Raw genomic sequence first — 18,206 nt, 5'->3', positions numbered from 1 at the left:
TTTTTCCTTCCACTTCACAATTCGACCAACACAAAGTGGCACATATCATAAAATCCCAACAAAATACATTTACGTTTTTGGTTGTAACATGACAAAATGTGAAAAATTTCAAGAGGTATAAATACTTTTTCAAGGCACTGTAAAAATGTACTGAGGCACAGAAGGGGTTAACACTAGGGGGTGATGAAGGGGTTAAGCGTGTTCCCTGGGGGTGGTTCTAACTGCAGAGGGATGGGCTCACTGGGACATGACAGATATCACTGTTCCCGATCACTGGGAACAAAAGATCTAACATGTCACTAGGCAGAACGGGGCATCGCCTTGTTTACATAGGCAGTTCCTCGTTCTACCTCTGTACACAGCGATCGCGGGTCACCGGCTCTCCTCCTTGCACAGATATATGCCTACGGCTGTTTGCACAGGAGAGCAGACCTGCCGCAGTATGACGATGGCTGGTTGGCAAGAGGTTAAAGTCAATCTTTTTTGCTTTTTGTACATATGATATGGATGCGGGCAAATGACTTCGTCATTGCCCCTTTAAAGTGCCATAATCCCCCCTGCCCTGGTAGAATCCCTAAGCGTAGTTTTACAGGAAGGACACTTCTTTTTGGGGAGGAGTGCTTGGTCTTTTCCTTGACCTTTACCTGAAATACACTGAGCCACATGACAAAAAAAAAAAAAATCTAAGATAACACATCAGGGCTCCCCTTCCCCACAGTTCAAATACACAGCTAATGACCAAAAAACAACTCCACAGAATCACTACCCTAATCACTCTCACTAGTGCTGTAACCTTTGGAGAGTGATCCAGGCTCCCTCCCCAGGTGAATGAGAGAGGGAATCCATACATGGCCCAAAGTGACAAAGACAAGGATCTCTACCCCTGCTTACCTGAGCCTCTCTGGTGTTTATGACTCCTGCCTGCTCCTCTGTATCCATCACTACTGATGCTTCGGCGGACGTCCGGTTGCTTTTTTATTCAAAATTCCCAGTCCTTTCGCCACTGCGAGGACCGAAAATACACCAGCTAGGGCCGCCTTCTCCCCCCTGCATCCCAGCGAGCAGAACTGGAAGCCGCATGCACCACTGGTAGTCCCGCCCCAGAAATAATGCACTCGCCACCCAGAAAGCATGGAGGTATGCAACGCAGAGACACTGCTGCCTCCTCCAGCGCTCACAGTCCCCCTCCCAGCCTGCATCCACCAGTCTAATAGAGAGAGAGTGGGACCCCCCAGTAGCCTCTACTCTCACCATGCTTGAAGAGGTGAAGACACCAGAGCACCCCCCTCCCATCGAGGGGGGGGGGGGCGCTGCGCTTGGCCTGAAAAAAAAACAAAAAAACATCAAAAGCACTACAGGTATGCCCTTACTTTTCTACATCTGGAGAGATTGTAGCACACCCCTTGTCCCCTGCAGCGCTTCCACCATGACGGAGGAAACAGTACAACTGAAGCCATGGTGGAAGTGTCCAGTCTTTTAAACGGCGACTGCAGTGTTTCCTGTGAAAATGGGTGGAGCTGCACTCTCACTAGGTGCTGTCCTGAAAGACGAGGTGAGAATGTTTTCTTTTTAACCACTTACAGGCCACTCGCCCTCGTTATATGTCGGTACTTTGAAAAGGGATACCGCTATGGCAGCACCTAGCTACCATAACCCCGGTATCCTCTTCTCCAGTGGGCAGTCCGCTTTCAGATAAAAGTGGTCTCTGCGGCGGACTCTCTACGAGATCACTTTTAATTAGCGGCGAGAGAGGGGCCCCCCTCCTGCCGTGCTCCAGTGCCCTCCGCCACTTACTGGAGTCACCGGTAGCAGCGGCGGCGATCGGGTCCTTTCTCCTGTTAGGTATGGAGACGAGTGAGGGGAAGATGGCCCCCACCCATCTCCATACCATTGCAGGGTCGAAGCGACGTCAAAACGTCACTTCCACCCATAGCTCTTAACCGCTTGCTGACCGCCGCATGTAGATATATGTCAACACAATGACACGGACAGGCAAATGGGCATACAGGCACGTCCCTTTAAATTTGCCACCAGCGGCGCGCACGCCCACCGCAAGCTTCGCGAGTGGGATCGCGGGTCTGCGGGGATACCCGCGATTGTCTCACGGAGAGGAAGAACGGGGAAATGCTGATGTAAACAAGTGTTTCCCTGTTCTGCCTAGTGATAGGACACTGATCACAGCTCCCTGTAATCGGGAGCGGTGATCAGTGTCATGTCCCGTCACATGTAGCCCATCCCCCTACAGTTAGAATCACTCCCTAGGACACACTTAACCCCTACAACGCCACCTAGTGTTAACCTCTTCACTGCCAGTCACATTTACACAGCAATCAATGCATTTTTAATCGCACTGGTCGCTGTATAAATGTGAATGGTCCCAAAATAGCGCCAAAAGTGTCCGATCTGTCCGCCATAATGTCGCAGTCATGATAAAAATTGCAGATCGCCGCCATTACTAGTAAAAAAAAAAAATTAATAAAAATGCCATAAAACTATCCCTTAATTTGTAGATGCTACAACTTTTGCACAAACCAATCAATAAACACTTATTGTAATTTTTTTTACCAAAAATATGTAGAAGAATACGGCCTAAACTGAGGGGGAATAAAAATGGGTTTTTTATACATTTTTTGGGAATATTTATTATAGCAAAAAGTAAAAAATAATGCATTTTTTTTGTTTATAGTGCAAAAAATAAAAACCGCAGAGGTGATCAAATACCACCAAAAGAAAGCTCTATTTGTGGGGAAAAAGGACGTCAATTTTGTTCGGGAGCCACGTTGCACGACCGTGCAATTGTCAGTTAAAGCGACGCCAGCCAAATGGTCAGGGGGTTAAGTGGTTAAAGCAACATTTTTTTTTTTTTTAAATTGCATTTTAGTGTCAAATATGAGATCTGAGATCTCATGTTCAAGAGGTCCTGTCATGCTTTTTTCTATTACAAGGGATGTTTACATTCCTTGTAATAGGAATAAAAATGACACTTTTTTTTAAAGAACAGTGTAAAAATAAAAAACAAAAAGGTAAAATAAGAAAAAAAAAAAAAATTGTAAACGCGCCCCATCCTGCATACGTGAGCAGTGGCCACATATGAAAACGGTGTTCAAACCACACGTGAGTTATCGCTATGATCGTTAGAGCGAGAACTATAATTCTAGCCCTAGACTTCCTCTAACTCAAAACATACAACCTGTAGAATTTTTTAAACATCGCCTATGAAGATTAAGAGTAAGGGCTCTTTCACACGGGGGATCCGTATGTCCGTTGTTCATCCTTCCGTTTTCGGATGAAAAACGGACATACATGTATCCCTATGGAGCGTCGGATGTCAGCGGTGACATGTCCGCTGACATCCGACCCGCTCCGATCCGAAAAGTGTAACGGAGGAAAACCCTACTTTTCCGTCTGTTTTCGGATCGGATGACGACGGACTCTACGGTCCGTCATCACCCGATCCCCCATAGGAGAGAGCGGCGCTCCGACAGATCCGTCGCTGCACAGTGTGCAGTGATGGACCTGTCATTTTGCTGCTCAGCGGGGATTGGCAGAGCCAATCCCCGCTGAGCAAGCGGGAGTTCATGGGGCGGATCATCACTGATCCGCCCGTGTGAAAGAGCCCTAAAAGTTTGTCTCCATTCCACGAGCAGGCGCAATTTTGAAGCATGACATCTTTCACAATATAAAAAAATTGGGCTAACTTTACCGTTGTCTTATTTTTTAATTCAAAAGTGTATTTTTCCAAAAAGAAGTGTAATATTGTAGAACTGCTGCGCTAATACGGCATGACAGAAAGTAATGCAACGACCGCCATTTTATTCTCTAGAGTGTAAGATAAAAAAAATAAAAATAAAATATGTTTGGGGGTTCTAAGTAATTTTCTATCAAAAAACTTAACTTGTAAACCCCAAATCTAACCACTTCAGCCCCGGAAGATTTTACACCTCTACTGACCAGAGCACTTTTTGCGATTCGGCACTGCGTAGATTTAACTGACAATTGCGCGGTCGTGCGACGTTGTACCCAAACAAAATTGACGTCCTTTTTTTCCCACAAATAGAGCTTTCTTTTGGTGGTATTTGATCACATCTGCGGTTTTTATTTTTTACTCTATAAAACAAAAAAGTGTGACAATTTTGAGAAAAAAAAAAAAAAAAAAAAAAAAAACACATTTTTTACTTTTTGCTATAATAAATATCCCCCAAAAATATCTAAAAAAAGCAATTTTTTTCCTCAGTTTAGGCTGATATGGATTCTTCTACATATTTTTGGTAAAAAAAATAAAATAAATAAAATCACAATAAGAGTATATTGATTGGTTTGCGCAAAATTTATAGTGTCTACAAACTAGGGGATAGATTTATAGCATTTTTATTATTATTATTTTTTTATTTGTAATGGCGGCGATCTGCGATTTTTATTAGGACTGCGACATTATGGACAGGCCGGGCCCTTTTGACACTATTTTTGCACCATTGTCATTTATACAGCGATCAGTGCTAAAAAATGCATTGATTACTGTGTAAATGACACTGGCAGTGAAGGGGTTAACCACTAGGGGGCAGTGAAGGGGTCAAGTGTCCCCCAGGGAGTGGTTCTAACTGTGGGGGAGGGGCTACACCTCACGACAGCGATCACTGCTCTCAATGACAGATCAGTGATATCTGTCCTGTCACTAGGCGGAACGGGGAAATGCTTTGTTTACAAAAGCATCTCCCCGTTGTACCTCTCCGTGACACGATCACGGGCAGCCGGCGGACAGTGAGTCTTCCAGATTCCGATAAGCCCCCCGCCCGCAGACCCCTACAACCACCTGGCAAGATTTGTGGGGATGAGGCCCTTGTCCCCATCAACATGGGGACATCCTCCCCATGTTGAGGGAATGTGGCCTGGTATGGTTCAGGAGGGGGGCCTGGTAATGGAATTTTGGGGGACCCCCCATGCATTTAAAAAAAAAAAAATTTTCAATGACTTTTATGTGTATTGTCGGGACCAACAATTCATTAATAGCCGGCACTAGCGCTAGCACTTTTAAATTACTTTTTACCTTTAGAAATGTCATTTTGCTCTCGGACTGTTATAAACACGGGAAACATGCGCTACTTTACAGGCATACTATAGACACCCCCCAGGTACAAAATTTAAAGGAATATTTCACTTTATTATTTCACTTTAAGCATTATTAAAATCACTGCTCCAGAAAAAAACGGATGTTTTTAAAACTTTTTTTTTGCATTGATACATGTCCCCTGGGGCAGGACCCAAGCCCCCAAACACTTTTTATGACAATAACTTGCATTCTTAACCTTTAAAATTAGCACGTTCGATTTTTCATGTTCGTGTCTCATAGACTTTAACGGTGTTTGCACCAATTTTTTGCCTGTTCGCGTGTTCTGGATGCAAACCGAACAGGGGGGAGTTCGGCCCAACCCCAGTTATGAGGAAAGGTTGCAAGCACAAAACGTATTCCCTCTGGAGAAGGGAGTTTAACAAGACACATGGTCACTCATTAAAATAAGAAAAGAGGTTTAACCTTAAACTATGTAGAGGATTCTTTACTATAAGAGTGGCAAGGATGTGGAATTCCCTTCCACAGGCAGTAGTCTCAGGGGGGAGAATCGACAGTTTCAAAAAAAACTATTAGATAAGCACCTGAACGACCACAACATACAGGGATATACAATGTAATACTGTCATAATCACACACACAGGTTGGACTTGATGGACTTGTGTCTTTTTTCAACCTCACCTACTATGTAACCATTTCCATCCCATAGGAGGATATCTATATACCTTGCCCACAACACTATTTGGGATTTCCAGTGAGCATAGATGACATCCTCCTCCCATAGGGGCTGCAAACTCAAGCAGTTCCATAATGAAAAATCTGTACAGCAGATAGACCCAAGATGCACTCCAAATACTTCACGGCAAGCAAACCCTCATCATGGGGTATGAAAGGATATGCACATCCATATAGGTCTGTAACAAGGAATTGGTGATAGTGACCAGCAGATAAAGGAGCGGGGATTGTAGTGCTGGATAGGAAGGACTATATGACTGAAATGTATAGGATTGTGGGGGGAGGGGGGGGGAAATCGGGATACCTATACCCCATTGCCCTCTGATCCCAAGGCTACATATCAGGTGGAATTGGAGAGAATTGTCACGAGAGGTTTCAGACAAGGCATTTTAAATAAGAAAAATTGTATCTGGTTCCTAAGGCAGCACGTACACCGATTATTACTTACCAAAGATACACAATTATCCTACCTGTCCCCCGGGGTGCCTTATAGTGAGCGATATTGACTCCGTCATGTCCTGGGTGGGCAGGTATATTGATTTTTATTTACAACCTTTGGTTCAAGTGATGCCTTCTCATGTTAAGGATTTACGGCATGTAATAAATTTACTCTCTGGACACACCCCTAAAGAAGGGATGTGGCTGGCGACAGCTGATGTCACATCTCTTCATACCATCATACCCCATGATCAAGGTTTGCTTGCGGTCAAGTATTATTTGGAGCGCAGCTTGGGCCTATCTGCTGCACATTTGATTTATTTCATTATGGAACTGCTCGAGTTTGCAGCCTCACATAGATTACTTTTGGTTTGACAACCAATTTTTTTGACAAGATAGGGGGGGTTGCTATAGGGGCTAAATATGCCCCTAGTCTGGTAAATCTTTTTATGGCCCTATGGGAGGAGGATGTCATCTATGCCCACCAGAGACCCCAAATAGTGTTGTGGGCAAGGTATATAGATGATATCCTCCTCCTATGGGATGGTAGTGGTTCTGATCTGGATTTGTTCATGGGGTCCCTAAACATTTCTAGGGGAATTTTTCTGAACTATAGAGGCCAACCAATCTGAGATCAATTTCTTGGACCTCAAGATATCAATTAAAGTTTATTACCTCCACTTACTTTAAAGAAATGCTTACATTCCTGTTGATATCTGTCACTACAGTTCCTGGATCAGATTGGTTCCCAAGAGCCAATACATGCAGCTCAAGCGTAACTGTATGGAATCAGAGGAATTCTTGGTGCAGGCGGATACCCAACTAGGAGATTTATTAAGGGCTATCCCAGTGACTCCTTGAGGAATAAGAGGAATAAGAGGAAATTGCACTCAGAGGGAGGATCTCCTCAGGGAAATCCCCCCACACAAGGTCCCCCCCCTCCCCACTTCCCCTATAGTTCCTTTCATTACCACTTATTCTGTGCAGTATAGGAATATTAAACAGCTGTTTATCAAAACATTGGCACATTCTAGGCAACGATCGGGTGCTGAACATGGTCTTGCCTTACAAGCCCCAAGTAGTCTAGAAGGGTGCTCCATCTCTTCGGGACAGAGTGGCCCCCCAATATCTTTAACCCTCCACCAATTAGAAAATGATTTTTCCAAAATCTTACAGGCCTTTACCAATGTAGGAGATATCGTGTCGAACCCAACGGTTTACCTCTACTAGTACCTCGGTAGAGTTTGAAATCAAGCCTTTAACAACCAGTTTCCTCTGTGGGTTTTATTTTTACCTGCTCCAATGCCCTCGTGGGCTTCAGTATGTGGGCAGGACTAAGCGCCCCCTGCAGGTTCAATTGAATGAACATATTACTAACATCAAGAAAGTTTTTTTTTTTTTTTTAAACATTCTGTTTCCAAGCACTACTTGTTGGCCCACAATAAAGATCCCTCAAAAACCATCTTCTTGGGAATAGACAAATATCGCCCCCATTGGAGGGGTAGTTTTCTAGTAAGGAAAAATATCTAGGTCAGAAATGTCTTGGATTCACAGGATTAAGTCCTATGTTCCATATGGGCTAAATGTGGACGTCAACGTTAATAACTTCATTGATAATTCATAACATAGTTATATAGTTACATAGTAGGTGAGGTTGAAAAAAGACCATCAAGTCCAACCTATGTGTGTGATTATGTGTCAGTATTACATTATATATCCCTGTATGTTGCGGTCATTCAGGTGCTTATCTAATAGTTTCTTGAAGCTATCAATGCTCCCCGCTGAGACCACCGCCTGTGGAAGGGAATTCCACATCCTTGCCGCTCTTACAGTAAAGAACCCTCTACGTAGTTTAAGGTTAAACCTCTTTTCTTCTAATTTTATTGAGTGGCCAGGAGTCTTGTTAAACTCTCTTCTGCAAAAAAGTTTTAACCCTATTGTGGGGTCACCAGTACGGTATTTGTATATTGAAATCATATCCCCTCAAGCGTCTCTTCTCCAGAGAGAATAAGTTCAGCGCTTGCAACCTTTCCTCATAACCAAGATCCTACAGACCCTTTATTAGCTTTGTTGCCCTTCTTTGTACTTGCTCCATTTCCAGTACATCCTTCCTGAGGACTGGTGCCCAGAACTGGACAGCATACTCCAGGTGCAGCTGGACCAGAGCCTTGTAGAGTGGGAGAATTATCGTTTTATCTCTGGAGTTGATCCCCTTTTTAATGCATGCCAATATTCTGTTTGCTTTGTTAGCAGCAGCTTGGCATTGCATGCCATTGCTGAGCCTATCATCTACTAGGACCCCCAGGTCCTTTTCCATCCTAGATTCCCCCAGAGGTTCTCCCCCAGTGTATAGATTGCATTCATATTGCATTGCATTGCATTGCATTCATTACCATTTATTTGTGCTGTAAACTTGATTTGAGTCTTGGGTTACAGCGTAATTTAGATTTGATTGGATTAGACTTTTTACCTCTCAATATATGTAGAGTTTTGGGAGTTAGAGGGGGAGCTTTCAAACCAAACCAATGGTATAATGTGTTTTCTCCCACTTAGAATAATTAATTAAACTCAAATTTATTTTAATTTTACATATTTTAATATAGCAGTAAATAAGTTAAGTAATACATATACCACTCTATGGCCCAAGATGGCTGATTTAATTAAAATTTCTTTGAGATATGGACACATTGAATATTGATACTTTTTCACTAATGTCAGTCCCAGGTACATTTTTTATTGTTCTATTAGTCCATGAGGAAGCTATAGGTCATTTTTAATTCCCTTTGTAGTTTATATACCCAACACTAGGGGTCACTGTAGATTCAAACTTATTTGTGTCCCTGTGATGAACATTGGTCCATATCCGGTGGATGAGGTCTTCTTTGGAGCACATTAGGGGCATTTAGTGATATCAAATAATGTGTCCCCTTTTTTTTTTAGGTAAATTTAGAGTACCTTCATTGAGAAGAGAGATTATTAGGTTGATCAGCCGAACGTCCTTTGGTTGATCACATGGGTTAGCTTTATTGATTTGGTACATCTTCGGACTGGTGCAATTAAGTTGCTGCTGGTCCGGATGTGCTTTTTTGGATACATCCCTAGGTTAGTGGGCCATTAGTCTTTCTGGCAATTGGAAACTTCTGAACTATGTTGTTACTAGGCATCTGGTGAGTTAGACGAGATTGCCAGCTTCCAATATGGAGGACTAGGACCTGCCACCTGAGACTCAGATCAAGGCATTGTTCCTGATGTGCGGTGAGTCAGTACGTAACCCGTGCCCCAGAACGGCGTCAGCTTGTAACAAAACGCGTTGGTAGGAGTGATGTCACCGCATTGTAGATCCCAGAAGGACGGGTGTTCGTGTAGCTGGCTGGCTTTTTTACTATTGATGCTTTTTATCCTGCTTGTTGTGCAAGTGCAATACCACCTTTTATAATAAATATGTAGTTGGATTTTACACTATGGCGAGCATTTTTCTTTCTGGGTAATCTGGTTTGTCTGTTGTCCATGACCATTGGAATACGGAGCCCTTATATACCAAATATTTGTGATTGCCCTGCCCTCTTGGTGGAAGGAGTCTACTCAGGAGCTGTTGCCTGAATTGCCCCCTGGATAAAGGCCCTGGCTGGGTAATTAGCCACAACCTAATCCTAGCTTGCCATCTGGTAAGCACGCAGTTTATGTGGTGGTGTATGGGATTTGCCTCAAGTCACTTGAATTCTACAGGATATTCACACTCATTGTGTTTGATGGACTACCTACAACAATACTTTTATGACCTTTACTGGATCATATATGTGTCTATATCCACTTTTGATTAGTTTTCAGCACAGCTTAATGTATCATTAATTCACTCTGTATCTCACGGTTGAGCCAATGCTTTTAGGGTGTATTTAGCGCTGTATTTTCTTTTTACAATTATACTCTCCTTAGTTTTCTATAGTGTCCACCCATTAAAACGACCATGGGCTAAATCTAATATCATCCAACTATAGGGTTTGGGAACCACTAGTTGCTCTACCTCCTCCTCCCCTTCCTTTACCACTTGATACAGCAAGTTATTTTTAAGAACCATGTAGGGAAAATACACCCCTACATTGGGCTCAACAGATTCGCCATCACTTTAATGTTTTCTCCGGCTCAATTGAGTGTGGAGTCTTAGTTGTTCCGTACAAAAATCACCTTTCCTCACTTCCAAGTCAGGAACCACATTATGACCACTCTAACTTTTAGAGTCAGAGATAATTTCTTGTTCATTAACCTCAAGCTGGGGGCTAGATTCCAGCTCATCCTGCTCCCCAGCCATTACAGAAAAAGGGAAAAGAATCTACCCCTCCATTGAACAGACCAACCGTTTCCCTTTCAATTTTGCAATCAAAAGAGTCTGGAGTGAGTTCCAGTGTTTCCTCAGCAGGGGGAGCTCTGTCCTCCGGACTCCTTTTGTTTTCCCATAAACTCCAAAAGTGGGGAAAATCTCTCCCCACTAGGGCTTCATGAAGTAGTGAGGGTACCACCCCCACTGAATGTGTTACAGTGCCCTAAAGGGTATCAAACTCAACCACAGCAGTCTGGTAGTCACGTGTGTCACCATGTATACAAATCACCCCAAAAGTGCTAGGGTGTAACTTTGCAGGATTTACAAAATCAGAGCAATGGCCTCAGACCTTCCTGACCTATTTGGCCAGTCTCCAGGCCCTGAGCCCATATTCTCATTATCTGTAGCAACAGTCTTGTAATTTTTCTCCATGCCCTTGAACCCCGTAACAGTCTTACTGGACCCTTCGGGTTGTTTTTTCACCCCTAGCGCCATTGGGGGGGGCACGGATGAGTTCAATACGTCCTCAGCAGCATATCTCTCCACCAGCTGGTTTGCAGTCTTAGGGTACCCATGGCTGACCCATTCCTCGCAGCGGCAGGGAGCGCACTCAAATACTGGTCCATGACCACGCGCGCCACAATTTTAGGGCCTGCCAAAGTCTCTGGCTGTAGCCATTTCTTGGTGAGGTGTATCAAGACAAACATTTGGGAGCGGGGTGGCTTGTCAGTACTGTATGACCACCGATGCACCCGTTGAGCATGGACTGCAATGGTGACACCCAGGTGTGCAAGCATCTTAGCCTTCAGTGTCTCATAATCCTGGGCAGCATCCCATCCCAGGTCATAATAAGCCTTTGGTGTTCTCCTGTCAGAAAGGGTGCTAGCAGTCCTGCCCACTGCTCTTTTTGCCATCCTTCTCGAACAGCGACTTTTTTTAGTTGCTAGGTAAGCTTCCACATCTGTAGGTGTCATCTTCTGCAGCTAATAGCTGGTACGCACCATTTTTGGTTCAATTGGCAAAGGAACTGGCGGTTCGCCTCCTGCTGCTGGCGGTTAGTTTCCTGCTAGGTTGCAGTGGCATGCATCAGAGCTTTTAATAAGTCCTCCATCTTTCCCCTTGTTCAGGAAGATGTCCGCCAAATCCCCCATGTCAGGAGATAGCTCAAGGGGGATCACTTTCCCTGAGAAAAAGCAGGTTTTCTTAAAATATGACTTTTAGCCAGTTTTATTGTAAAAGGTTGCATAAAAATAAAAAACAAAAACAGAAAATAAATCCCTGCCATTCAGACACTAACTAAACATATGCAGGTTTCCAACTCACAGGTGATGGGCTTCTCCCAGTCACCCACAAAATAAAGATAATGCAAACATTTTCTCACAAAAGCAAACTTCACATAAACAGCTCTCTTAGGTTTGAGGTTTTATTTATACCATCTGTTGGTGGACACAAGTGGACCGCAAAATCTGGTTGGGAACCAACCCTGCCAAGGTAGCTGGTAAAACCCATACTGGATTCACCTTTGGTCTCAGCAAATGAATGCAAGGTGAAATATATCATCCATCAATCACCTCGCCCCACTCACACATACACACACACACACACACACACACACACACACACTCCCCGTTTAACGACTTACCTGTTAACGACAACTCGGATTTACAACCAGCTCTCCCCAACCCAATGACCTGCTATACATCATTATATTGTACAGTACAGAATTTGTTTGCGTTCTGTACTTATGCTAATGTAGCACTTACCCCCGAAGGAGCTGCTGATATTGATCGGGCCTGTTCTCTACTCTCTTACACCCCTTATAAATTTGTTTTGATCCCCTTGACATAGCTGTAGTGCAGTGCTGTAATGATACTGATACAAAATATAGCTCACAATATATATATTACAATTATATATACCTCTACCTGGGTGTTTATTGTTCCACCTGCAGGAGAAAGACAATACTGCACACAAAAATTTGTGATTAACCAAAATAACTTCTTTTCCTGAACTAATATTAAAAGTAATTACAATGACTATACTGTCACACAAATGCAGCGCGACAGCACAGCGAATATTCACAACAATCTTAGTACATATATTTTTAGTTTTCTTGAATAGACCCCCTATTGGTGCGTCTCCAGGTGGGACCAGTGTTCGAAGTGATAACGCCTTAACTCTGGACACCTTCCCACCTCCAGCACACTGTAGCAAGCACAAAGACACAGGAATATCAACACCCCGCAGTTTTAATCACTAGGGAGCTCCCCCTGTTTTGACAGTGCAGTCACTCTATTTTATGACTAAATGCAAGGCCTTGCATTGATAGAAATAGTCCTGTTATCTTCCGTCTTCTGCTAGCTAGAGAATCAATACTTGTAATCCACAGGGCTTTTGACCAATAGAATGGTGCAGAATGATGCACAGTGGTAATTGCAATCAGGTAAATTGGTTGGATACTCCTTCTCAAAGGCAACAAATGTTCAGCGTCAATCCCTAGATAATGAAGTCTAATTTGAATTTTGCGCAAGTATGATTTCTTTCCAACTGAACTGTTCCATGGAACTATCAGTCCCAGCAACACTTTGCAATCAATATAAGTGTGTGTGTAGTGTGATGCAAACTTCTGGACGTTAGCCCTCTCACCGCACACCGCACTGAATCCAGACAGATGGATGTCTCCATTCCACAGGTTGTCAGTCTGTTTGGAGTTGCAGCCACGCTGTTACATTCACTGACGAACAGGAGTCCTCAGTTACCTCCTTCAAGGGTCTCTGGAACAATCACTCTGCTGCTCCAGCACACTGTGATCTAAAGTAGGATTGCTGGCTGCTGTTCCGCTCCGCACAGGGTAGGCCGCAACTCTATGGGACACACACACCCACAGAGTCCTGCTGGCAGGCCATGCGTCCCAGGAACAAGAGAGCTAAAATGGCCGCTCCCAGCCCTTTTATATCCTTCCCACAATGCAGTTCAGTTCTACTGAGATTCATGGGAGTTAATGGGCATTGGGGGTAGGTCAAGTTAACTACCAAAGGTAAACAATAAAACACTTCCATGTCACTTCCTAAGTGATGAAATATAAAGATGTAGTACTTTTATATTTTAGCCGCTAGATAGCACTACATACCAACTTATTAACCTTACAGCATTACATAGAACTAGAAGCGCTACACTAATTAAAACATTGTTATTGAGCTGGAGTTGTGTGTTTAAAACCTTTAATCTTTTTACAATACAGTAGTTAAGAATGCTTAAAATATTGATTACTTGTGGCTCCTCGTTTAACAACCTGGTCGTTGGAACGGAACCTGGTCATTAAGTGAGGAGAGTGTGTGTATAATGTGTATAATTATATATATATATATATATATATATATATATATATATATATATACACACACACATATATATACACATACACACACACACACATACATACATATATATATATGTGTGTATGCGTGTGTGTTTGTATATACACACACACACACACATACACTATTTTTTTATTCTGACCATAAAAACAATAAAAACCATGCTGTATACAACGTAGCAACGTAAAACATTTATAAAAATGGAAAAGCTTTTGATTTTCAGCCGTTATCTCTTACTTAGAAAATGGTTACCTTCCATGGCCTTTTCATCTTCAGCTTGATCAAAGCTGACATCTGGTGTATCCACACGAATAATTGATTTGTTTATCAGTCTGAATGCTTCTTTTACATGTTTTGGTTGAACCTGAAATGATGAACAATCATGTTTGGGTAAAAATGCTCCACATTCATAGGAAATCCTTGTATAAACTTTCAGGGGTGGCTATTTATATAGCACAATTTAGTATAACAAGGCTTTGAAAAATTATTAAAGGGTGTAATTAAATATTATAGATATATATAAAAATAACTCATTTACAATTGCAATGCAAGTTATTGTAATTGAATGGTTTTAAAAATGACCTTATCATTCTAACCTGCAGTGCTGTAGATTTTCTGTAAAATGCAATGCAATATGGCTACCTAGAGGAGTTCTGCACACAGATTGTGTACAGAACGCGCCCCTCCCCCAGATAAAGTATGTCATTTAAGTCAGCACTAAGATACAAAAAAGATTTGGGAGCATCCCCTGCAGTACAAATTTAATTCTTTGTGAGAGATTCCCAAAGGGAAATCATGTCTAAAGAGATGTAGAACCTGTAAATTTCTTTATTAGAGCCCTGCAGCAGCTGATGGACCATTATAAAATCAAGATTCACTTTGCATACGGACACAGACCAACAGTCACTTCTTCAGAATGATGAAAAGTAGAAATCCGCAACATAGTTTGTTAAAATCCTTGCAATGTATATAGATCCCTCAGGTGGGAATATTTTCATCTCAACAAAAGGAGTTACATCTTAAAGGCTGGAAACCATAGAACTAAAGTGTTTACCCATAGTACCATGATATTTACAGTATACAAGAGTCCTACTGGCAACATTACTGTATGTACAGTTTTAGATCTATACTTTGCTTTCAGTATGTTCATTGTTTAAATGTACCATTTATCATAATGTAGTACAGTAGAACATGAGGTAAGTCAATTTTATGAGCATGAGCACTCCATTCTAGTCTTTGGGCCAATTACCCCAATCCACTTCTAAATTCCTGTATACAATAGAATAGGTTGATGTGAGCTCCACAAACACCACATGTACAGAAGATTGCATACTATTGTGGCATCAGTGTGTGGGCTCTTACCACACATCAGCTGTAACAAGTCTGGTAGAGATTGCCAGGAAGATGAGCCACAAGGTGCACTGTAAAGCAAGTCCTTTCTAACTTGTTAGGTGTCCACCATGAGATGTTCTAATTTGAAAACAAGGAAAGAAACATTTACTCCAATTGGATGGGGGGATGAAGCCATGATGCACAAGTATGGGTTTCTTACATATAGCAGAACTGATTGCCTTAATTCAAATGTGCAAATATAAATTGGTTATCTTTTGTGGAATTGTTTTTTCCAGCTATAACATCTCACGTAAAAACTACATATCATAAAGCTTAAGTACACTGTAGTGGGTTCTGAGTACCGCATTTGCAGACACAGCACAATTATTGCTGTACCTGCTGAATGGGCTGCTGTACATGTGTGAATGCAGGTAAAAAGTACCTGACCATTTTTTTTAAAACGTGGCTGCATGAATCCACCCTGGTGCTGCAGCACCAGTTTGTTTCATGCACCTTAAAACATGCCAATTTTACTGATGCATTTTGCCTGCAGGTAGGAAAACCTGCTACAACGTGAGCCTAGGCTAAGTGCTCTTCCTTAAACCCTTTAGTACTTGATTGTAAAGGTTTGTTTAAAAAAAAAATAAACTAAAATAAAACATCTGAAGGCTGCTTGCTAGGGGGGCACTCGTGTGTGTTCCCTCCCGAGCCCTGCTCTGTGTGTCCATAAGACCCAGAGTGGCTCGCCTTGGCCCGGCCCCCCCATTTCTCTTTACTGGCGCCGATTGCCAATGGCTCCCGCTGTTGTATGCTGTATCTGAGACTATGAGGAGCAAGAGAGCCTCAGCTCTCGTGCACATTACCAGCTTGAGATCGGGCTCAGGTATGTATTTAGTGTGTGTGTGTGTGTGTGTGTGTGTGTGTGTGTGTGTGTGTGTGTGTGTGTGTGTGTGTGTGGGGGAGCGGGTTAGGGACTGCAGGGGAAGCGCCATGCAGGTGGTTTTTACTGCATAATACAGTATGGTAAAAAACCTTCTGCCTTTGCAGTCACTTTAAATGTCTTCAGTTTTTATGCCCTCCTCGTCTCCACCTACCACTTAATACCAGCAATAACTGGGTGTCAAAATAACAGCCCAGAATTGCTATGTATTACATGGCAGGAATAGCTGCCAAAATGTAGCTACAACTGTAAAGTGACAACATATTTTGAATAGTTTTCAAGTGTCATTGAGTAGGATGTGAAGATATGGTAATGACTTGCCACCTTGTCCTACACAGTCAGAACATAAATAGACCTTTGTTTACAGACCTCAAAAGATTATCAAGGGTAGCTAGAACAATCTGATTGGCTGAGTTGGAGAGGCAGGCAGATGTCACAATCTCCACACCTTGACCAATCAGATACAAGGTGGTTACTTAATGGCCAAGTAAGCAATTCTCTTTCTGGTAGCAGAAGTCACTCATGCGTTATCAGGAGCACAACAGTGCTTGCTGTATGCAGCAAATGCTACTATAGTGTATTACAGCAGCCACAGTGGCTATACCATTCTGGCACTGTAAGAATTCACTTTGACAAGTTGACCCATCCAATGTAACATGGAGTTCTTCTTTGAATTCCAGTACAGAAGCATTTTTGTTTAAGATGTACAGTACATAAGCATTAGAAAAAAATAGTTTTACCAATCAAATTTTTTTTTCAAATTTTACTTTGCTTACTTCATCAGTGCAGTGTATACGAGCCATGCTCTCAGATAATCGTATCATGCTTTCAAGCTGTCTGACTGTAATTCTCCATGCAGATTTTGCTACTCCACTTCCATCCCGCTGCCTAAGTCGCCGATACTGCTCAACAATAAATTCTTCTGCTTCCTTAGTAATCTAAACATAAAAAAAAACAAGAAAAGAACAAAAATGTAACCTGATAACAATTTACATAAAGCCACCTAAGCTGTCTGGCGTGTAAAAGGTTTACAACCGTTAAAAATGTCATTCAAGGTTCATATTAAGGACTATTTTGACAGAAAGAGCTTAATGCATGAATATAAAAGTAATTGGGAACAAAAATACATTGTATAGAGGAGTGTTTTAGCTTCAAGTGAGTAAGAAAATAAGATGCCTGATTACACTGAAGATGACAAGCTAATCTTTTATGAACTACAATATTCGTTTCAGCACAAAGTAAAAAGATAAAAATCAGATGCATCTCAGACTTAATACTAGAGCTGTAAGTAAAATGTCAAACCTAAAGCAATTTTTTTTTCTGGAATAAAAAACACACACCATACACACAACCAACACAACTCCAATAGGTTTTCCTTTGCTTTAGCAACATAACGGAAAATATGTAACCTTGCTTTTTAAAATATTACATTACCGAAACATACAGAGATTATATTAGTGAATGAATGGCATTCAAAGTGGGAATAAACTCCTTTGGCTGATTTTTACCCTTTAAGCCTATAATAAGGCTTTCCTATAAGTACAGTAAATATCTCCTAAACATGCACCGTTTAGAAGACATTTACTTGTGATGTCACCAGGGCATGCGCTCGCAAGATACGGCATACCCATGCTGTTTCTTGAGAGCCCTGTGCCGTGAACAACATCTCCTGCATGCATGCGTGGGAGTGATGCCATTGCAGCTTGTCCAAACAAAAACCATGACACTTAAAGTGGATGTAAACCCCAATTTTTTAAAATTTTTTATTTAGGCTTGTAACTAGTAACAGTATAGGATTTCATATCATCTGTACTAGTCTTGCCACAGAGTTAATCCAGCTCTGAGCAGTCCTCTGTCCATTTTTAGCTCACTGAAAAAAGATAAGACAGAGAAATACCAGTCTGTTCTTACCCCATGCTGTGACTGACAGGTGATTTACATATCTCATGCATGAGCCTTAGAGAGGTATTATGTGTAATTCTCATCCCCTTCTTTCTTCTCCAG

General features: G+C 42.1%; 1 protein-coding gene across 1 annotated transcript in view; it reads right to left on the bottom strand.

Annotated features, from left to right (window-relative positions):
• Nucleotides 1-18,206, bottom strand: part of LOC141144695 (maternal DNA replication licensing factor mcm6-like) — a 359,926-nt gene that overhangs the window by 38,770 nt on the left and 302,950 nt on the right. Inside the window, 2 exon segments of the mRNA XM_073630632.1 lie at nt 14,183-14,294; nt 16,979-17,140. Coding sequence (XP_073486733.1) covers nt 14,183-14,294; nt 16,979-17,140 — 274 coding nt within the window.

This window comes from Aquarana catesbeiana, linkage group LG05 (genome assembly GCF_042186555.1).
Source record: "Aquarana catesbeiana isolate 2022-GZ linkage group LG05, ASM4218655v1, whole genome shotgun sequence".
Taxonomy (NCBI): Eukaryota; Metazoa; Chordata; class Amphibia; order Anura; family Ranidae; genus Aquarana; species Aquarana catesbeiana.
This window is presented reverse-complemented; position numbering and strand designations above follow the sequence as displayed.